This window comes from Coturnix japonica, chromosome 1, assembly GCF_001577835.2.
Source record: "Coturnix japonica isolate 7356 chromosome 1, Coturnix japonica 2.1, whole genome shotgun sequence".
Taxonomy (NCBI): domain Eukaryota; kingdom Metazoa; phylum Chordata; class Aves; order Galliformes; family Phasianidae; genus Coturnix; species Coturnix japonica.
Genome location: NC_029516.1, coordinates 56,214,488 through 56,237,707, shown reverse-complemented (window position 1 = coordinate 56,237,707; position 23,220 = coordinate 56,214,488). Strand labels below are relative to the sequence as shown.

At 46.8% G+C, this 23,220-nt stretch overlaps 1 protein-coding gene across 7 annotated transcripts in view; it reads left to right on the top strand.

Moving 5' to 3' along the window:
* The window catches only part of HIPK2 (homeodomain interacting protein kinase 2), a 119,482-nt gene that overhangs the window by 3,386 nt on the left and 92,876 nt on the right, over positions 1-23,220 (top strand). For 4 of the 7 annotated variants that reach the window (XM_032445767.1, XM_032445764.1, XM_032445765.1 and 1 more), the window contains exon 1: positions 21,210-21,426. The exons of 2 other annotated variants lie outside the window; for them this stretch is intronic. In XM_032445767.1, coding sequence (XP_032301658.1) covers positions 21,225-21,426 — 202 coding nt within the window. In that variant the 5' untranslated portion in view covers positions 21,210-21,224. One more of the 7 variants, XM_015867243.2, reaches the window with a different exon arrangement.

The window sequence follows — 23,220 nt, the reverse complement described above, 5'->3', positions numbered from 1 at the left end:
GTCAGCTGGGCGGCACCAGTGACACCAAGGAGAGGTCCTTACCCCAGAGGTTGTGTGCTGGGATGATAACTCGGAGGCGCTTCCTGTTTATGGAGCAATAACCATAACTTGAGCTAAATCAGCGCTGGGACCAAAAGCGTAAGTTTTTATTAGCTCAGGATAACAGGAAGCTCCCTCCAGTTATAATTAATCTTATCGTGCTGCAGCGTCTAGTGATTAAATGTTTTTTAGATATAACGGTGAAAAATGCTGTTTTATTTTCGGAAGCGGAAATGGCTGTGAGCAGGGGCACGCTGATGTGCAAGGCTCTGGGGTGAAGGAAGCTGATGGCAGTCACTTGCTGTAGCCCTCATACCCAGAGCAGCACAGGTTCATGCTGGCAGGTAATGAGCAGGCTGGATAGAAGCTGGCCATGCACCCTGCGTGTGTGGGTTCTGGAGCCCTCCTTGGTGCCTGTCCCAGGTTTGAGCTCCTGTCACCCACTGGAAGTTAGGCCATTTGCTCGCAGTCAGGCAGAGTATTTAGTTGGCTGATGGAATGAGCTTAAGTTTTGGTCACATCCCAGCAATGGCTTGTAAAAGTAGGTGGATGCTCCTTCAGGAGGAGAGTTCTGGGAAGCCAAAGGGTAGAGGAGTCAGTGACCTGGGAGCAGAGGTCAGTCTCTGTCCCAGTGGTGGTCACCATGCAAAGGGTCTTGGTGATGGTATTAAGTGCGGTCATGCCACACAGCGAAGTCAACAGCACATCACGCTGGAGCTGGGATGAGACACTGGACACTGGCATGGGGCCGTGGCATTGGTATAGTGCAAACCTCTGGGTGAGACAGCTGAGAAAGGGACTTTGGAAAGATGGTGGTGGGCTGGCAGGTATTGTGGTGTCCCCATCACTGTGTCCAAAGAGGACAAGACGGATGGGAGGTGAGGCTGGGTATTTTTTGCAAGTTCCACCCTTTTCCTCTCTGTTCCCAATTTAGGAAGATATTTTAAGGTCTGTGCCTAAACTTAAGCTCACAGGTGGTGCTGCTGACTTCATTAGAATTGTTTATGTCTTTAAAACCGACCACATGCTTAAGTACTTTTCTGACTCATGGCCTCTATAGCTTAATCAGTCCATTTATAAAAATGAGGCTGTTTCCTCACCCTTACTAGGAAATCTCTGCCCTCTGAATGTGAAATACTGTTTATATGCTGTTTTTCTTATGACTTGTGGGAGGTTAACTAGTGGAAAACAAGAATTAAACACTGTTTGGAGAAAAAGTTTTCTCTTTGCCTGTTTACATGCCCTAATGTGGACTTGGGTGTTTAACATGAGGCCTTCTCCTTTGAAACTTATGGTACTAGCAGTACAGAGTTCCGTTTTTGTTTTGGAAACAAGCCTAGGGGATAATTTCATCTCAGAGAGGGTATTTTGCAGTTTACAATGCGGGGGGAGTTGAAGCATGTTGCTGTTTCCACCTGCTTACAGCACAGTGGCACAGTATGTACCTGTGTCCTTCATCTGGCCACATCAGGAGCTGATATCCTTCCTTTGGAAAGCACGAGGACAAATATTTTGGGGTACTGTTGCATTTGGATCGCTTTTTGAGTAGGGTCATTTCTGCAGCAGAAATTGCTCTCGTAAGACTTGCCATCTTGTAACTGAGCAGGCCCAGTCTTCTCAGGCTGGTGCTACATCAGAGTACTTATGAGAATCTAGAAGCCATGACACTAGAATGTATTTATTTAATGTAATACTGTGTGTATATGCAGTGCCATATGTGTTCAAAGTACTATGTAAAGGGTAGCTGTCCAGTCAAACCACCAACAGCATGCCAAAGAATGGCATCTTTTACTTATTTACAGTAGGGATTCGAAATGGCCAGCAGCAGACAAGTGCCCTGGGCTCGTCAAGGAGCAGCATAGACAGGCAGTGTGGCCAATGGAGCTTTGTGTGTTTTACGTTATCTGAGTTGTGTTCTGCAGCAAGCTGGGAGCTATGCTGGGTGAGGGAAGTAGAGGTTGCTCCCTTGTTTTTCTCCTGGTGGGATGTTTGGTTGGACTTGCTGCAGGAGCTCACTTGTTATTCATGCCTTGTTTCTGGTTTTACTTGCCTTCCAGTGCCTGCACTGACATCTGTCTCTGGTAGGATGAAATGAGGACAATCACTTGCAGTTGCTACTGTGGCAGGAGGGAAGGGTCACCCCACAAGGCAATGAGATTTGCCGGAGAAACTTGGGGAACTTGGAAGGGCAGCTGTGTTCCCTATCCATTATAACCTTTAAACCTTGAAGGCACTGGTAAGACCTGGAACAAGAGTGTTACGTTGAGGTAGCCTGCAGTCTGATGTCTCCTTCAGTTCTAAAGACTGTCAGGTTTATCTTACTCTGTGAGCTATGCTGAAGTGCCTGAGAAACTTAGCTCTCACCAAAATTGTAGTAAGTGGATGCAGCAAAGACTTAAAATAAGTTGTTCCTTCTCCTTCAAAGCAGGATGTACTACTGTGCCAGATATGCTTGCCAGCTTGTTCTTAACGTGCTCATCCCCATGTACGGAGGGTCTGCAGCCTGCCTGGGCAATCACTGCCCCTGGCTGTGATTGTCAGCGTCAAGTTTTGTTCTTCCCTGTAACTCAGCTGTGTTTTCCTTGCTATGATTCCTTGCTCTATCAACAATGGCTGTGGAAAAGTCTATTCCTTTTTCTTTGCCGTGTCCCTCCTCGGTTTTGTGTTCCTTGGGCTAATTAGTTTTCAGACCTGTCCTTCAGCTATCTCTTCTGTACCTTGTTTGGTGGAGCTCTGGCCGTTCAGGCTCCCTGCGTTCCTTCCAGCAGGCCCACACCTGTTCTGAACAGCTCTGCTGGATCCTAGTGCTTTCCCCATGGTTACATGAAGCAAGCAATATTGCCTCTTGTGCCTTACTGACAGTGCTACTGTTTGCTTTGCCTCATGCACCGCAGCATCGTTCATCTGTGTTTAGCTTGAGATGTACCATGGCTTCAGCTCCTGTCTAGAGGACTGATGCCTGGTGAGCTGTTTCCTATGCTGCATGTGTGGAGCTAGCTGTCCTGTTAGAATTCCATCCTGTCCTTCCCAATCTGTCAGGACTGTTTTGAGTTCTAATCTGATTGCACTGACTTTGCAGTCCCTTCCTGCTCGGTGTCACCTTCCAATTTAAAAAAAGCACATTCTGTTTCTTCCCCAAGATCAGCTTTGTTTTCCACTTTGCTGTCCCAAATGGAAGGCTGAGAAGAAGAGACATTGTTTCATTAAAAACAAAACAAAACAAAAATCCTGCTCCCCAAATATAGAAGCAATTAAAAACAAACTGACAAGAAAAAAAACAAACAACAAAACCAACACCAAACCCTTGACGTTTCTTTCACTTTTCTTGTCTTACCATCCTACGGTGCTTTTAAAGTGGTAACAATTATTTTTGCTGTTGTAGCACCAGTGCAGGAGAAAAGCAAAGCAGGACCTTATTGTGCCAGGTATGATGTTAACGTGTGATAGACAGTTCCCACCCTAAAGAATTTACATTCTATGTAGATACAGGTACAGGAGAGTGGATAATGCAGGCAGTATGGATTGTGTGGACAAAGGAAAACACAATGCATGGAATTTCCTAAGCGATTTTTACCAGGTTTCATCTGGGGAAGAGGAGGATGGGCTGAAGGGAGGGGAAGAAGGAGAAGTAGGTCAAGGGACAAGACAGAGGAGGATGAGAGAGACAGGTGGGGGAGAAAGGTGATGGCAAGTGACTAACAGGAGAGATGATTCCTGCAAAGTGTAGGGTTTGAGGCTGTCATAGCCAAGGCTGTCAGGAACAGAAAGTTCTGTGAATCATTTAAGGTTCTCCTGCTTGGGCTGGTTTTGCAGCTGCTCTTAGTGACTTTGGTCCCTTCCAGGTTTGTTCCCTAGGATTGTCTCTAGCGTCCATTGGAGGGAAGGCAGGCAAGGGTGGGAGGTACTACCAATACCCTAATGCTCTTAGGCAGCAAGGAGAGGCCAGGGATTCCTCTGTTAGAGCTGAGGCCAGAGGCAAAATGATGCTGTAGCATTCCCAGAAGAACTCATGCTGCTCTCCATGCTGGGGAAATTCTGATCTGGAAGAGATGAGTTGAAATATCCATACTTTTCATTGATCAGAGATTCTTGTGGTTTCCTCCCTCATTGCCACTGCCCTTTCCCTGATGACGGCAGCTATGTGGGAAGAATGTGATCTGCCATCCTCACTCCTCCTCCCTGGCAGACCCTGCATGCTGCATCCTCCTGCAGGCAGGCGTGGGCACACGATGGCTTTAGGGGCACGTGTGGCTGTCGCACCCCCTGTCCCCATACTTGCCCTCTCACCATCAGTCCAGGTGAGTGAAACAGCTGCAAACATGGAAGCAGAGCCACCAGTGTGTGACAGCTGCACCAGTGTTGTGCCCTGCACAATGCGTGTGGTTCTAAGGCAGGGTGTGCTGTGAGCCTATAAGGCCCGCTGTGCTGTTTTCTCCGCTAGCAGCCCAGGTTTATCAGGGTGTTCAGCAGTGAGTCTGGAAGATTATGGTGGTTTTTTTCTCTTGGGTGAAGAGAACAAGAAAAGCTCTTTCTTGCTTATAGTTTGGAGTTAGGGCGTTTATTTGCTACTGGATATGATCCAGTGGATTCAGCACCTTGCTGTTTATTTTTGCTTGAAGACATGGTTTTTCTCCCAGTCGAAGATCATAAAGGCACATGGAGTGGCAGGAGGCCAGCAGCTCCCTGGCTATGAGCTGCTGGGTCGGGGTGTTAGGCTCATGCTTCTGGGGGGAACTTTACAGCAGATGATGGAGGCCTGGACTCTAGCAGCAAGGCTCAGAAAACAGCCAGTCCTTGCAAACCTGTAGAACATTTCAGAGCAAGTTTAGTTTTTCGGGAACCTCCTGTAGCTTCCCCAGAATATTTTTACTCATAGGCAAAATTGGTAAGCGTCCTTTATTTTTATAACACCGTTTATATTCTGCTTTTGTCTGCGGTAGCATCACTGCCATCGATGTATTCGTCTTTCCCCTTTTAATACTTGCCATTCCTGGAACGTCTTCTGCTCGGCAGCTGTTTGTAGGTGGTTTTTTTTCCTCTCCCATCGCCATGTACCTTTCCTTCCTGTTCGAGGCATCCATAAACCTCTCATGGTGACATCATAGCTGTTTCCATAGCAACAGATTATGATACTAGAACAGAGGATAATATCAAACAGGAGGAGGAAGAGATAAATTATGGTGTTTGTGTGCATGTGTCTGAAGGCTTGATTATATTCCTACATCTCATCCGAGGATGTTGTCTGCCCAGTTACTTCTTTGTTTATCTTACATGCCTTTTAAAGGTTAGAGGAAAGCTAAAAAAAATAAAGCAAATGTTGAGGTCAGAACAATACGGACACATATTTTTGATGGTTTCCATGTAAACCTGGTAGGCTGAGATTTATTTTGTTTATCGCAGCGGTAGCTCTCCCATGTCCCCTGAGAGTCATCTAGACTGGAAAAAAAAACTTAGAAGCGCAACAGTTCCCTGGTGCAACTTCACTTTTCTTTTAATTTCCAATTATTTATATCCGCTGCCAGTCGGAATCCCAGGCCAGAGATCTTTGTGCTGCACGTTTTCCAGAAGATGGATGAGTGGAGTGTTGCCCCAGAGATCTCACAACCTGTATTTATGAAAGGGTGCAACAGGTGGTCAAATCTTCCATGTCTGCCATGGAGAGAATAGGGAGAGGTACACAAAAGTGTATCAGCGAAGAGTGGCCATTGGAAGAAGCTCCAGCCTGCCCTGAGCCTGGTGGTGGCAGAGGCGGGCTGAGCCTCGCCTTTAGAACCATAGAATATCCCAAGTTGGAACGGACCTGTGAGGATCATTGACTCCAACTCCTGGCTCCGCACAGCTCTACCCAAAAATCAGGCCATATGATTGACCAAGGATCGGGATTTTACAGTGGAGTTTGTGTAAGAGCTGCACTGGAGGGTCTTGGGGCTCTGCGTTGGGTGCTTTCTCCAAGAGGAGCTGACTGCAGTAGGACACATCTGTGTTGCTCCATGCTTATGCTGGTAGAATGCCTGTCAGTGTAAAGTATGAGGCTGGAGGTGAAGGACTTCTAGTTGAATGCATGGGGCTGTATTTTGTCCTCCTAGGCAGCATTTACTGTTGACAGATTCCAGGGAGTTTGGCGTGGATTTTCAGGAGGTCTCTGTTTTGCTTCTAAATAGAGGTAATTTCTAGCCACTCTCCTTGCTTTCCTATTTAGATGATTGACTTTTAGAGGCTGGAGCTAAAATTGCCAAGAAAACCCTTGTAGATATGCTCATAGCTCTGTGTGCACACAATCTTTAATCTTCCTCTCAAGACGACATTTCTGGGGAGTAAAGTAGCTATTGCTAGCCTTGAAAATACCCATTGTAGGGTCTGCTCTAACATGGCAAATTTGTTGTGGTGCTATCGAGCACATGAACAATGGCACAAAGTTTTCCGATCCTGCATTTGGGCTCTCTGCTGCTGCAGGGAGAATTGTAGGCTAGGGACCTCAGCAGGGCAGGATAAGGTATGACTGCCTCAGCCTGATGCCATCAGTGCTGCTGAGACCCAGATAAACAGCATCATTCTAGTGTTCTCCTTCAGCTGTCCCACCAGCCTGCTGGAAGGTCACTGAGTGTTAGCTGTCAGTGGAAAAAAACAAGTAATATGTAACATATTGGCTCGCTTTAGCCATGTAGTGGGGTAGGTGAGTACATAATGAGGTTGTTTCCGCGAGGGTGATTTGGTGCCTTGAGGCAAGACGTGCCCTGGGTCAGCAGAAGAGAAACACACAGAAGCTCTCTGGCTTCTGGCAGGCTGCTGATGGGCTTTGTGGCCACACTGAGTGAACAGTTTTCAGTCCAGATCAGTGAAGCCAGGCTCAGAAGATGTTGGCAAGTGGGATGAATTGAGTGAGGCACTCGGGCACTTTAATGCTGTCAGGGGTTAAAGTTATAAAATGCACGAGCACAGAACAGCTCAACAGGAGTTAATAGTTAGGTCACCTTCATGGAAGCATACTGGAAGCCAGCGCAGACCACAGAGGACTGGTTTGGTGTGCTTCCCATGCACAGCTCACATAATGACAGGCTCCAGTGCTGTGTGCTAGCCCTGTTTCTGAGCAGGCTGATAGCGTTGTCCTGCAGGGAACTGGCTGCTGCAGGCAGAACTCATAGGAGTGGGGCAGTGGGGGCCACACCGAGGACCTCTGCAGAGAGAAGGGAGATTGCAGCCTCTTCTCTGAACCTGGATTTAAAGAGGGATAATTCCTGGCTGCAGCCAGTTTTGGGGCTCCATGGAGAAACATGAGACATAATAGTTCCCGCAGGCCATGTGCCTGCAAAGCAAGTGGGGATCACATTTAGTCATGAGTAAAATTCCTTCATCTCTTCTGGCGCTACCACTGGCTCCACCAGAAACCTGCCTTCCCATCAAACTCCCCCTCTGTGTGCTCTCAACATCAGAGCGTGGATGTATTTAGCAGGCAGGGATAAGAAACACGTTGCAAACCCCATTTAAAATAGCTGCACTGCCTGACTAGGACATGTGAGACACAGACACAGGCAAACCCCATTGGCGGTGACAATACTTTTCTTACAGTGTCATTTTCTCATTCCTTATCTGAGGCTGTGAACACCTGGATAATGAAAGTGCAGCTTCCCAATGCCTGTGCTGTCTGAAAGCACACACAGGTTGGAAGGGACTGTAGATACCATTTGTGTGAGAATGCAAGGATAGACGTGTATGTATGCACATGTGGGATGCTTCCCTTGTTTGCAGGCATGTGTAGGACTGCAGACACATGGTTGGTGTGACTGTCCCTCTGTCTACTGAAGTCTTCCTTCTGCAAGGAATAAAGAAGGGAGATTTATTATAAGTATATAAATTAGGCCCTTCTATGTGCTTGTGAGCTGTCTCAGCCTGTACAGGAGGAAATATATACAAGGTGAATGCAGGATGTTTCTGTAAAGCAATGCCGTGGCTGCGTATGTGTTGGCAGGAGTGCTGTCTGCAGTCTGTGCATAAGGGGTTGTGTAGCATTTGTGAGCGTGGAAGGCTGTAAATCACAGAGTGTTCAGGAGGGGACACTGCCACTCTGCCTGTAAAAGGCAGGGAAAGATTTTTGAAGCAATGTGACTCTTTCAGGCTGAAGAAAAGTTACTAGAAATCCAAGCTGGAGGGGGGAAGAAAATAAAATGATCACCGAGCTATTTTGGCTGGAGAGGATCTTTAATCCACATCCACCAGCTCATCTCCATCTTGACACAGAACAGCGTCATGCCTGGCATTTTATGCACAGCTCTCCTAGCATCAGCTTTTGGTGTCCCTGCTGAACTGCCTGGTGGGTCTCTCTCCAGCTCTGCTAGCACTTCTCTGTTCTGTCCCGCTGCATCCTCAGTTATTTCAGTCTCGTTGTGCTCCTACAATGTAGCTGGCATTGGTATGCAACACAGTATCTCCTAGGGATTCTGTACCCATTTAGATGTATTGAGCATACCACTCATAAAGTATCTGATGTAGGTGGGATCACCTCAGTCAAGAAGCTGTATCTGTTTCAGTATCCCTGCAGGTAGGTATCTGAGCCCTCGTTTTGCTTAAAGTGAACCTGTGCTACCCCGGAGTTCCTTTCTTTAGGGCTGGGATTGGCTTCGGAGTTCTTTGGTGCTCCTCCAAAATCATCACTCCTTTCCAGGGGAGCACTTGAGTCATTAGCAGTCCTGCGCTTCCTCTCAGCCAGGAGGGACTAAAGGGGTTTCAGGAAGAGGAAGCTTTCCTGAAAGGAGACATCTTCTTTCTCTTGCGAAGCTCTGTCGCAAACAGACACCATGTCTCCTGCCAAAATCCCCTCCCTGTAGGAAATAAGGTGGGGAAGAAGAAGGTGCGATGTGGGTGAGCGACACGGCAGGGCAGAACTTCAGGTGGGGATGCCTCATGCTTTTGATAGCGGGTGCAATAAAGCAAATGTTTGTGGCCACACTGAGGGTAAGTTAGGAACATGTTTATGTCATTTGGCATCACTGGAACAAGTTGCAGGTCATAGATTTTCATTTGGGTTTCATTATTTTTCTGCAGCAGCCATCAACAAATGAGAAGTTTTCCCAAATGCGTTGCAGCTGCGGTTGGTTCTCCTATCTCACTCTGCATTGCTGTAGGACTCGCAAGAGAGCTTGGGCTTTCCCTCCCCTTTTGTTTTTTGTCTTCTCCTTTCTGTCCTCACCAGCTTCTGCCCGTTTGCCTCCTCCCTTCTACCACACCCTGTCATGTTCAGTCACGCTTGGCTGAAGGTTACCAGCCCACCGGAGACCTTCATGGCTGAGGATGCAGTGAGCCACGTGCTGAGAGCATGCTGGCTTTCCACAGGAGTAGAATCCTCTGATGCCAGCCTCTCGCCCTGCGGGGCAGTGGGTATGTGGAGGAGTGGGAGTGCAGGCGCGCTCATGTGGTGAAAATACTCCATGGTTACTGTGAAATGTTTGCTAAAAAGGCAGATATTGGGAGGGATTCCATTAAACCAGGCACAGGGAGCAGCAGGATCTCTTGATGGTGCCCGTTGTGCTCTCTGGGAATGCAGGGAAGAGCAGGTACTCTTACTCTGCTTGGGGCTGGTCTATGGTGAGAGGTTTTCCCATTTTGGGGTCATAGGTGGCAAGCTAGCAGCAGAGGAAACCAAGTCCCGTGTTGCTGGCTGAGCTATGCTTAAGCCCTGTGTAAGCTCCGATTTGGAGGCTTATGCGGACCTTCAGTGTCACACGGGGATGCTGGCGGGCTGTGGGGCCGAGTTTCACCCTGTGTGAGCCATGACAGCCTACAAGGAGGACAGGCCCAGGTGGCTACACAGGAGACCCCAGCAGAGCTTCTTGTCCCAGCATAAGCATCGGACTTGGTCAGCTTTTAAACTCTTGGTGTGATTAATTGTGGCTAGCGATTCAGACCTCTGTGGTTTTCCCCTGGATACCCAAATTGGAAAAAAAACAGGTTAATGCTGCCTGCGAGCCAGCTGGCCATCATCCATCTGGTTACATATGTTCACCCTATAGTTCAGTCCCTGAGCAAGTGCGCTTGGCTTGTGCTGGGCAGCAGATCACCCTTGTTGCTTCACCCCAGGACAGTAGGCTCACCTCCTGAAGGCCAGTTAGCCATGGGGGTGGCCCCACTGCCTGGGGGTAGCCCCATCCTGCCAACCTTCCTACCATGTTCAGGTCATAGGGCTTCGGCCAGCATGCTGGATCGTTGGTGTTAGTCAGCCTTTACAAGAAAACAGATTGTTTCTAAACCACAGCTAGGAGTGTAGAACATACTGGAGCCTGGGTGACTGTAAATCCTAGCTCTCATTTGCACAAATACATGTGGTTCCAATCCTAAGGGCATTTTGCCTTCCCCTGCCTGTACCTTAGTTTTAGAAACATGTAAGTTTAATTTGGATTTGTTTCTTCAAAGCATCACAAAATGTGGCCAGGGCTATGGGGCTTTTAAATTGCATTTGACACAGAGGGGATGAAGGGGATCTGGAGTATCCATGAGGTAGGAACCAGGGGAAGCTTGTCACTTACATGCTGTCACAGGGGAGCGCTGAAGTGGGTATCTACACCAGGAGAGCAGTGATGATGTTTGTAGTCTCTTAATAGTAGGTTAGCTGCTCAGATCAGACCTCTCAGCTTTCTGCTGGCCCAGCTAGTGAGACCCCACATGCTGGGTCATGTTTCAGGGGTGAACCTAAGTATAGGGTCATCTGATGGATAAATGTCCTGTCAAGTGATAGGGTAGGGCTGTGTGGCGAGGTTGCTGCAGGAGAGGGAGGCAATGCTGGCTAGTTGGGCTCTTTCCAGCACAGAAAAATGCAGGGTGCTCCTGCCTCTCTTTGTGCTCCCGGGCCCTTGGGGCAAAGAAGTGGGAGTACGTGTTTGCTTCTGCCCTGAATATGGGAGGGGGTACAAACCCACCTGAGAAAGGACATCTCCCTTAGCTCATTACCATCTGTGGAGGTGAGGGACAGTTTTGTGTCCTCTTCTGCCTTTCAGCCAACAAGAATGCACTCTGCTAGTGATCACCGAAGCTGGGGTTTCCTGTCACCCTCTCTTGCTATGCTGATGGGTTTCATGACACCACTCTTAGCACCTGAGGATGGGCGTGAAAAGGGAGGAGCTGAAGGAAGTGGAGGAGAAGGAGGAGGTGGAGATAGTGGCAGTAGTGTGAGTTAATACAAGACCCAGTGGAAGCAGCAGCAGGCAGTATTATTTCAGTGGTTTGAGCCAAAACTTTCTCTTTCTCTCTCTCTCTCTCACTAAATTACAACTAATGCAAGTAGCATTGTGAAGGAGGAATTTGGGAACTGTTGTTCATCATCCAATCACTTGTAATGAATGTGCTGCTCAGTGCCATAGCCCATAGCCTTGCTGAGAAGTAATTCACTTGGTATTTGCAGGCATGACATGCATGCCATAAAAATTCCACTGTTAGCATTATTCCGGCATTAGCAAGGGGATATGAAAATAAATGACGAGCTATTGTTTTTCATTATTGGGTCCAGGCTTTTTGCTCCCCTGTCTTTTTTTTTTTCCCATCCTGTTTGTGGGGGAGGGAGTTCTCCATTCCTTTAATTTCCTTTCCTCGGCCACACCTGTAATCTTCCACTTCTTCACCTGGCTGTCTTCAGGAAGAAGGTTGATGGCTGGGTCTAGGTTTGGAAGTTAACCGGAGCAGTTCATTAGACTGCTGTAGCAAATCACCATGAAGCGGTACAATGTCAGAGAGGATCTCAGCATTTTGTTTTGGGTCTACAAAGCCATTTTGCCCCAACTGTCCCCCAAGGGGATTGAGTCCCCCCTTTTCATGGTTGCACTGGCAAGCAAGGCTGTGGAGAAGGGTCAACAATTTGCTACTTTGAGGCAATCTGCAAGCTTTAAATGCCTTTTCTATTATTTAAGAGAAGAAGGAAAAAAGTGGAAAAGCTCTTGAGGCAGCTGTCAGACCGGAGGTGCAAGAGCAGCCTGTAGCTGGCCATGGTCAGTGCTTAAAAGGAGAAATACTCAAAATGAGCAGAGGGGGATCAGTGACCCACAGTTGTGAGAGGATGAGGCTTCTGCATTCCTAGTGGGCTTTTCTGTGTTTTCCATGTACTTTTATAAGCAGGAGGGAGTTGAACGTGTCAGGGGAATGAGGCAGTTAAATATTATTTATCGCTACTTTCTACCAGGGGGTGACTGAAGAAGAAAGCGTAGCAATTTCAGAAATGACCCCTGTTTCTAGGATCATTGGTTCCTGGGGCTGGTTTAGGCAGGCATGCAAACGCCCACCTGCTCCAAATAAAAGACTTCATTGGAAAAAAAGGGCTTAAATATCCCCATGAAATCCCCAGGCTGAGTCAGTATCAGCACTGTACAGGATTCCTGCGCTCTGAATCTTATTCTTAATCAGCTAACCCAGGCAGTCTTTCATGTCACTGAGTTGCTTCTCACTCCTGTGGCCCCAGCCCGTGTTGGCTGTTCAGCAGAAGGCCTGGCTGAGCTGAAGGCAGATGGCAGGGTAGGAGCCTGCGCTGATCCTACTACTATTAACTCTACCACTCCTCTGCACAGCAAGTTGCTCCCTTTGAACATCAGCAGAACCATTTTTAAAAGCCCTGCAGCCCAGCCTTGTGTGACAGAATAGCTCATTTTGTCAGGGAAAAAGATACCTTGGCAAACTTTTGAGCATTAGCTGTCAGGGGTAACCTCAAGACTCTGGAAAAAGCAGCTATGGGCTTTGAGAGAAGAGCAGAAACCAGCTGCAGGTGTCTCGTTCCCACCTGGAAGGGGACGTATAACAGCTGTGCTTTTTTTTTTTCCTCCCCAACTTCCTCATTCGTTTTCTCAGAAGAGCACAGTATGCGCCGGAGTTCTCTGTGACATCACTTTGCACGTCATCAGGGTTGTGAAATCCAAAGCTGTGGAATCACTTCACTCATCCCACCCCACACTGCGTTACCAGCATAACTTGGTGCAGAGCAACCTGTAGGATATTGTGGTTATCGTGGGCAGCCATGTCCCATGGGCTTGCTCATGTCTCAGGCCAAGTATCTCCCTCTCCTTGTAATCTACACTTAGCGCTGTGCACACACACAACAGAGCTGTACAATACACAGCCTTTAACACACCAACAGCATGTGTGCCTCTCACTGGTTCACTTCAGAGCAATTTCAAAGTCCTGTATCCCTCTGCTTGAGCTTCTCCATGCAGCCCCTGCTGAGATGTCCAAGATCCTTTCCACTGCAAGGCAAAACCAGCACTCAGTTCTGCTTGGATTTTGCAATATGCCTGAATCAGGGTGGTGGTGGCACTGGGTGTGAAGCCATCTACTCATATTTGCTTATGATCTAAGAAAGTGCTTTCAGTTCAGATCTCAAAGAATGAGCTGCTGTGTCATTTAAAACTGTGTTACCAGCAGAAACGTATGACCTCGTGGTATGAATAAGCGAGATTAGCAATAAGTAAGCCTCTACTGTACATAAATGTCCATAGGAAAAAGAAAAAAATATCTTAATAGAAGACTCAGTTGTCTGCGTAAACGAAGGCTGGGGATATGAGTAATGTGCTGGTTCTTTTGTACGTCCAATTTGATTCTGTTGTTCCTTCTTTGATTCAGGCCCCCCTCCCATGCTTTCTGTGCTCCTTAGCTCTCCTAAAGGACTTTTTCTGCCTTTTAGGAGAGTGCAGGCCAGGAAGTGTGGAAGGGCTCAGTGAGGAAGGAGTTAAAGGACTGCTCAGTGGGGATTATAAAACAGTCAGGCACTTGGAAACAGTTAAGAAGAGAGAAACAGATCTGCCAGGAGGGAGTGTGGCACTGGAGCCAGCGATTTGTTTTGTTACCTCCTTACATGGCGATGCAGAAGACCCTCCTAGAATGGGCACCAAGGTACCAGGGGAAGTGAGGTGGGTGCTGGGGGTCATGTAGAGAACAAATTTGTGTGCTATCAAGTTGGCAAGCCTTCTGACCTGTTCTTACTGATGTGCTGTGCTCTGGTGGTATGTCCTTCTTGCTGGGGTGGGACTTAGTGCCTGTTGTAGCCTGAGGTCATGATTTAGCCTTGAGGGCTCTGTTTGGGTGTTGGACCTAGCTGGGGGAGAATGGTCTGTGTGCTGTTGGCATCACCAGGAAAGGTGGATGCAACAAACCCATAGTGTGGGCAGGTGTGTGGATGTGCTTACATGAGCCTTAGTTACATATGAGGTCGCCTGTGAGGGTGTCTGTGGGTGGACACCTTTTGCAAGCCTGCCTGGGTATCAGGAGCCTTCTGTCGTGCTCTAATGAGGTGGCCTTGAGTCACGAGAAGATGTATTTTTATTCATCGTGTCTTTGTGCCTCAGCAGCCAAACCAAGACCGTGCATGTGCTGAGGCATCATCTACCTCAGCAAGGATAGAGGATCTCCATCATGGGAAGGAAAGGCACCTGGAGGCAAAGTGACTCATGCTGGGCTGCCAACAGATGTCCCAGGACACTTGGATCTTCACTCATGATATCCTCCACATTCCTGTGCTTTAGGCAACAACTGCTCCCTGATTATGGATGCTACTACTCTAAGCTAAGAAGTGACCTGAACATAGGCCCCGATGTGACCTCCTGCCTGGCTCTTGAGTTGTGTGCAACAAAAGTTGTTGGGCTGTGGGGCAGTAGGAGTTTGCCTTGGAGTGACTACCATACCTGTAATGTGGAGTTCCATTCTTCATGGGAGAAAAACAGATGTAACTGGAGCCAAAGTGTGGAGAGGGTGGGATTAGTCAGTCTGCAAGTGTCAGGGGCTCGCTGAAGAAATAGCAGGAGTTTGCTGACTAATGCCTCTAATGTTCAAGGAATAAATGAGAAATACTGAGGGGAAACCCTCTGATTCTGAATTTGGTAGGGGAAAAAAAAAACAAAGAGAGAGGAAAAAAAAATGAGAAAGAAGACGCTGAGTTACAACTCAGCCCCCTAAGTCTCTGACCTATATCTCCCTCCTTTCCCTGGAGTCATTAGTGAAATTAAAAATTAATAGGGAACAACCAGGTTTTACCTCCAGGGTGCCCTTTTAGGCTTCCACTTACTGCAGGCTGAGACCAGCAGGTAGAACTTCGGTATCCCTCAGTGTGATAGAAAAATCAGAGTGATCTCCATCTAGGGTGATGAGAGGACAACCAGATAGGTTGAAGGAGAGGAGGAAACTTACTCTCTGGGAACAGCAGTCTCCAGCTGCAGAAGGAAAATGATGTCAAGCTGACAGGCTAATGAAAATAGACCAGTAAAAAAGGATAGTCCTTGAAGTCGCAGTAACTTTATCAGGGGAAATGGAGGTAAGAAAGAAAAAAGAAGTATTTCATATCATTAGCCCTCTGAGGGCCAAGTTCAGTGTATCTGCAGAATATTCCTCTCTCCTCCCATTCTTATTTTTTTAATGAGGAAAGAGAATTCTTATTTAGGAGACTAAAACCTAGGGTTATGGGTCAGGAGGTTTCATTTCCCAGTTCTGCTGCTGCCTTGCTGTTTAAGCTCAGGAAAGTCTTTTCTTTTTGCTCCATCTTTGTCTCTATATGATGCGGATGGAAGGAAAGGCAACAGCATACCCTGGCAGCCCAAAGGGCCAACAATACCCTGGACCCAGCACTGCCAGCTGGGTGAGGGAGGGAAGTGTCCCAATCTACACTGCACTGTGTGGCTTCACCTCCAGCACTGAGTGCAGTTCTGGGGCACAACAATATGAGAACACAAGGATATTACAGAGCATTCAAAGAAGGGCTACGAAGATGAAGAAGGGTCTGTAGGACAAGGTGTGTGAGGAGCGGCTGAGAGCCCTGGGTTTGCATGGAATGGCATGGAGCTGTGTCAGGGGAGGGGCAGCTGGGGGTGAGGACCAGGTTGGCAGTGGGCATGGAACAGGCCATGACCAGAGCTCTTCAGTGAGGGTATGTCATATAACTAGCAGAATTCTCAAGCTTAGATTTGTCTTATGACGGTGGTGTTTTGATCCTTGCTGCCATCCTTATGTGCTTCACAGGGACCCGTTGCAGTAATTTGGCCACTAGGCTATGAAGACCTGCACCCCTCCAGAAGAGGGTGATGGTGAGGAGGAGGGAGTGCGGTGGGAATCACTCTTGGAGCCACAGCTCACCGCAGGGCCTGGAATATGCTCTGTGCCCATCTGTGGCTTTTGGCACTGTTGAATACAGGCTCCCATGGGATATGGGAGGGACTGCATCTCATGGCTGTGGAGTGCTATGAGGAGAGGTGATGTCACCTGCTGTGGCAGCCGTATGTGTGGGCTGGCTTGAAGGGAGTCTGAGCACACGTGAAAACTGTGTTCTTTCCCATTCCCTCATGTTGGATGACCACAAATCGAAATCCCCAAGATCTCTATCTATGTTTAATGAATATGTCTGAATGCATCAGATGTGTTTGTTTTGCCCCTTCAGAGCCCAGCTCTTTATCTTTCTGCAGTATACCTCAATTACTGCTACATTTTGTGACACGTAGACTCCATAATTCCAAAGTGCCAGAAGCTGAGGCATACGGGCTTTCTCTTCATGGACTTCTGCCTCTCCAAAATTAGGATGCCTCATGCAGCTTGAGAAACTAGGTTATATAGCAGCTTTAGTGGGGCTTTTTCCAGACACCGATTGACCTGATTCCTCGGACCAGCTGTTTTATTTATTAAGCAAAATAGGAGAAAAAGAGTGCATCTCCTAACAATAAACTTGATTCCTTGCGAACAACGTTTATCTTTGTTTTTCTTAAATTGGTGTGGAGCCCTTCCTTCACATTGGTTTCAGATATATTAATTTATACACTAGAAATGGGGGAGATTTGCCTTTTCCTCTAATCCTGCTTCAGTGGAGAGATTTACTTAATGTGCAGCGTAATTTGTCTAATGTACAACTTTGTATGTAGAGTGTACCCAGATCCAGTTGAAACAGTGGGTGTAATAAAGGAGAGCACTGTAGTGCAGTGCTGTAAATCCCTCTGTAATTAAAAATACTAAATTAGTCAATGCTCATGCAGTCAGAAGACATTACTAGCTGAATAGCAGGGATATAAAGCAAGAGTTCTCAGTGCAGGACAGAGAAACTGGGTCTGTCTTCATCTCTGTGTGCGTGTGGTATGTGCCAGGGGTGAGGGACAGCTTATAACATCATTCACCAGGAATATGGCTTGGGTGGCAAAGAGGAGTCATCGGAAATTATCCCAGGGTTGTGCTTGCATGTACACAAGGTGGTGGAAGAGCTTCCTTCCTCCTTTCAGGGAGAACAGGAGGGAGGTTGGGGCTCATTCTCTGAGCAAAAGTTGCTATTTGGAACCGAGCAGTAGGACTTTATTGTGCGTTAGGATTAAAAATGAATGTATTTTGTTTATCTGAACAGGGCCAGGATATGAAATGAAGCTTTAGTTACAATTTGCATTTAAGTTGGATTTGGTTTTGTTAGTGTAATATCTGGTCTGTGTGGTTCCTTCAGCTGCCGGACAGTATAATTCACTGTGAAAGACAAGTATGTGTCATGCTGGTGGCCTGTTGTTGAGGCCATCCAACAGCTTCCCTAGTATAAGACCCTCTGTTTGGTTGTTCACCACTTTGTCAAACTTGAATTCTTTGGGCTAAAATTTTTCATCCCCATTAGTTGCCTCAGATCAAGTAGTTAGAAAGCAGCAGACTCTGAACCCTATTGCCATTTTCCCTGTTTTTTTTTAAAATAGAAAAATGTTTGAATAAATGAGAAGACAGTCCTCACTGTAACAGCCCCATGGAAATGTCTACAGTTTGTGTATCAGAGGCACAACCTTTTGCAGCTTTCAAGAACATTAGCCCATACTTGGCTTTACTAAGTTTTAAGCCTTACAGAAAATTGTGGTCACCTCATCCACAGCAGATAAAACAGATCTCTGAAGATCTGGGACCTGAAAGCTTCAGTTAGACTGTTAAAATTAGTAGGAGCTTTTCATGTTAATATCCCTGTGCCTCAGTTCCCTGCCCATGCCATATAGATAATGCAGAGTCTTACTTTATGAGGGCATTGTGAAAATACATTCCTTCATGTTTGTGAAACGTTCAGTTACTCTAATGATGCATATAGTAGGAAAGCCCACGAGTAAATTACTAATTCCATCCGCAGAACAGTTTGACTGGTACCTGGTAAACAAGGCTTGGGGCCACACCTCAACTGATGCGGGGAGGATGAAATACTGAAAAGTTGCTCATGAAATGAGCACCGTGTATCCTGTGTGCTGGGTGAGGCTAAGGTCCTGCAGAAAAATAACCTGCAATTATTATGCAATTAACAGCTCTATCACAATACCCAGGGAAAAGAGGACGAAGGAAGGTTGAACAGGCAGCCATAAAACTGAAGTTTCCTGAGCCTTGCGTTCTTGATTAGCAGCTTTAAATACTCTCGCTTTCACCTGTTTTGTTTTCTGTGGAATTGTCTGTCACGTGGAATGGGCATGAGGAATAATCAGCAGCTGTTGTTTGTGGAAGAAAAAACAGGGAAATATCTTCTGCCGTTGGTCATCAGAGAAGAGTATTCCTGGTAAAGCCTTGTGCCCGGGCACTGTGAATTGGAGCATCTGTAATCCTCAAGATAGAGAGAAGTCAGGGTTGGAATAAAAGCAGACAAACCAAGATGTCTTTTTTCCCCTGTGACAACTACTCCGCTTATGTTGTGTTGCTACAATAACTCTGTGTACCATTAAACAGTACTGCCACCAACCAACAGGCTTGAAACTTGTTTTAAACAGGGACGAGATCATCGCCTTGCTTTTTGCTGTGGGTCTTGTGGGTTTCCTGATTTTACCCTGGGTGTTCACAGTTCTGGGTTTTCCCTTTGCTGGGTCCTGCCTTGGAGAAATTTTCATACACACACAAGACTGACATCATTAAACTTGGGCAAATGACCCAGCCCTGACTCACTGACAGAACCATCCCCACATCCCCCCACTTTTGGTAATTTTCTTTTATTTTGCCTTTTTTCAGGTAAAATGAAATAGCACTACCCACAGCCTGGTACGAGTTAGGAGTTGTGTGTGGGCAACAGCAGGGGAGGAGATGCTCTGGTTGAGGGTTTCAAGTAGAAATCATCGTCACGCCACAGATGACCAAGCTATTGGGAGGCTGGGATGCACGCTGCAGCAGAAGTTTGCCTATACCTACTTACTTCTGCACTGACTTGGTGTAGGGGTGAGCTGGACACTTTGGTGCTGTGAATTGGATGGGTGCAGAGAGCAAAGATTTTGATGTGACAGGAGGTTCATAGGTACACTGATTTTAAAGGGTTACGCTCAGCATCTGAGCAGGTTCACTGAGCTTTACAAGTTAAGAATCTTGCTTGCTCTCTGCCTGCGTTGTGAGTCAAACTAGGATTTACATCTTCTCAATGTGGCTTTCATAATTGATGTTTGGTTATTTTACTGTTGCTTTTCCCCGTGGAGTTTCTCTTAAAAATGCCCTGTATTTCTTTTTAATTTTGACTGTACATAGCAAGTGTGTATTTCAGACAGAATATCCAAGCATCATTTTTTTTGCAAAGATAAGATGCTGTTAGGTTACACTGGGGATGGATCTGCTTGTTATTTGTGTTGTCCCCTGAGAAGCTGATAAATGAGGTCCTAACAGTGTTTTCCCTTCTGCATGTGAGCTTTCACAAAGGTTTGTTAATGTTGACACTGGTCTGCCAGCACTGGCTGGTTATTATAGCTATTCAAGCATTAGGCAATTGTTTTTAAGCAATTGTAGTTTCTCTTTCTATTTCTTGTGCTTGCTCTTTTGTTTTGTTTTGTTTTTTGTTTTGTTTAATAGCAGATGCCTTTCACATTCCCTGCTATTGACTCATCCAGAAGAAGGCACACATTTGAACTTGGATCTCTTAAGTGTGTAACTTTATAGGATCCCAGAATGACAGAATGGTTTAGATTGGAATGCACCTTAAAGCTCACCCAGTCCCAATCCCCTCCCATGGGCAGGGCTGCCACCTACCAGCTCAGGCTGCCCAGGGCTCGTCCAACCTGGCCTTGAACAGCTCCAGGGATGGGGCATCCACAGCTTCTCTGGGAGACTTTTTCCAGTGCTTCACCACTCTCTGAGAAAAGAGTTTTATTTTCATGTTCATTTCATCATGTCTCTTGTTACACTTTCACAGGGCGGCATTTCAGCTCAAACTTTCTGATGGGTGGGATCTCTCAGCCCTGCCCAGCTCTGTTGAAACCATGCAGGTGAAGTCAGGACGGAGCAGATGATCCTGCTCAAGCTGAGGGCCCTGAGTGCAAGGAATGAGGGGCCTGTGGTCCTGCACTGCTGCTTCATACTGTGTGTGCCAGCACAAAGAGACCGATCAGTGGTATGGGCATCTTCAGTCACCTCCCAGCTGTACCTGTGCTTAGGGCTGAATCCCGGGGAGGGAAACCCAGCTTTGTGCTGGAGTGTTTGCAGAGACCTCTTGCATTCCATACCCTAACAGGAGGGTGCTGGCTTTGCCATGATTTGTTGCTTCCTAAATAGCCATTGGGATGGAGGGGTGGTGAGGATGAGAGCCCAGAGTTGAGAGATCCTGGGCAGCGGAAGGGAGGTGGTGAGAGTAACTACCCCTCCGAAGACCTGCAGTGTGACCTCCCCTGCCATGGGGCAGGGAGTGAGCTGCTCCATTTCTGACACCTGTAAAAGTCTCATGAAAACCTGCTCCTTGCCCTTTTGCCACTAGCCAGATCTGTTCTGAGTTGGGCCAGAGAGCACAAGACATGGCAGAAGGGATCACCTTTCTTTGAGAAAACGAGTACGAGGTGGCACTGGCACTTGTTTTAATTTATTCCTGCTCCTGGGTGTAATTATAACCTCTGGTGTTCAGTGTAAAGGTGGAAGGGTTGCCATTGAACGGGGCTAATGTTTTTTATAAGATGCATTAATATGTGACTTCTATGAAAAACAACAGCCCTCACCCAGGAATCCAGACGGTGTTTGCAAGCTGCCTTTGGATTTATGGAGCATGTTGGAAACGCACAGTGTTATTTCCTGAGTCTTGTTTCTTTGCACAGCGATGATGTTTGCTTATTCTGGGACAATGATGAGACATTAAGGTATTAAAAACAAAATTAGAAAAGGGATAGAAAACGTTTGTTTCGAAAGCAAATACAGCTGCATTTCTTAACAGAAATAAAAGGAAAAACCTTTCAGTGCCTACTTGGGACTTTGAGAGTTCTGCCTAGAGAAAGCTATTTATCTTATATTTATTAATGCTATTTTCTTGCTTCGAAGGCTGTTTACATCAAAACAATATCTTTATTTTTGGAGTTCATCTGTTCCCGCTGCTTCTTCCCCAGCTGAAATCACAATGTTCGCTCTGTGACATCACTGTTGGCCACAGTGACAACGATGTGTTACAGAGCGGATTTTTCACTCCAGGTGGACAGTGTGCCACAGGAGCAGATGAGCTCTGTGAGTCCACAGAGCGTGTTTGAATGTGCATGCTACTGGTCCTGGGGAGAGAAGTGAAGGGCAAATTCATAAGGCAATGCAGGACTGGAGTAACTGCAGAATGCCTGCATGGGCCTTCTGTGAGTATGAAGCTTGTAGAGTTGGCATCTGTTCCCTAGACCATCCCTTTCCCAAGATTTCTTTTTTAAATCAGTCGAATGCTTCGGCAGACTTAACTGGTAGAAAATTACTTAGTTTAAAAATGGGAGAGTGGGAGAGAGGGATTTAATTTAGCTTCAAGTGTGACTCTGAGATCTCAACTATATCGACAAGTTTTGTGGGGGTTTCTGCTTTTTTGATGGTATTTTTATTTTATTTATTTTTCTTTTTCTACTCAAAACCCCTTGAAGAAAACAAGGGAAGATGACTAATGTGCTGATCCTGCTAACGCTTACACATTTGGTTGGCTTTAAATGCATGAGTTGTCCTGCTGCAGTCAGTCAAGACAATTCATGTGCTTAAACTCAGACACAGCCCCGCATGCCTGGAGCAGGAGGGTCTAGCCGGCTGCCTTTAGGGAACAGTTAAATGAAGAATTTATAGAATATTTTCTAATGCAGGCACTGTTTTAACCTGGAAAAGCTGAATTTGTTGGCCTGGGTCCTTCGGGAGAAAGAAACTGGCCATGTGCCTCTCCCCACTGCTTTTGCCTGCCTAATTTACTCCTTGGGTCACAGTCATGCAGTTATGAGCTGGAAGGGGAGACATATTCTGTCATTGGGAAGACTGTGGCCTAGGAGGTAACGCTGAGAGATGATTAAAAAAGAGGGTGAAACAGAATGGTGAAATGGTCACTAGCCTCATTGACATTACTGCGATAACACAAGTTTAAGAATATATATACATCCACTCATAATTAGTGACAGGTCTCTTTGTTGGCTGCATTGAAGAATGGTTTCTCCGGGTGGCTCAGCATGGATGGAGATGGAGCGGTTGTCTCACATCCCCTCCAAAGATGGCCCCCTGGAGGTTAGGGGCACCATGGAGACCATTTGGGTGTGTTTGGAGAACTACTTCCATGCTTCAGCCTCCTGGGTTCTCTGAGGACTCTGGTAGGGCATGATCAGGAAGAGATGTTTCTCCAATGTAGCTTTCTAGCTGTGTTGAAGACCACGAGCAACCTCTGCATCCAGTGAGCAGCCTTTGCTACAAATGTTTTTTTTACTTCCAGCATCCCAGGTGTCTTTTTGATCATCCATGTGCCCTGTGGGAAGAGTCTGAGTGTTGCTTTTGCTTTTCCCCATGAAGAAGCATTTCTTAAGTATCACAAGTCGGGAGAGTATATATATATATATAACTTTTCAGGCAATCCCTTTAGTGTAGCTATACTGGCAGCTCCGGGAGTGTGGCCTTTTACTTAAATGTATGTTTTGGGATGTCTTCAGATGTTGTTTGTTAGTTTTGCAGGGCTGCACGCTGCGTTGCTGTTGTGGCAATCCCTGTGATTCATGTCTTGCACAGTCTGACAAGCTCACTGGAGCTTGCGTGTACTGAGCCACATACTCTGCTCACTGCACAGAGCATGGCTGGTGTGGGAGCAGCCCTTGGTGGTGGGACCCAGGGATGCCAGTTGCAGGGGCTGCCTCATTGGGCTGCTTGTGGTGCCTTCAGGAAGTGAGGAGTTGTCAGAACACTTGCTTGGACTTTAGTTTTTAAAGCTCCTCCAGGAATAGCCTGTTCCTTGGAGCAGGCAGAGCAGGGAGCACAAGGGTCAATTTGGGCATCTAGTGGTGCTGCAAGGATCCAATTTCATAT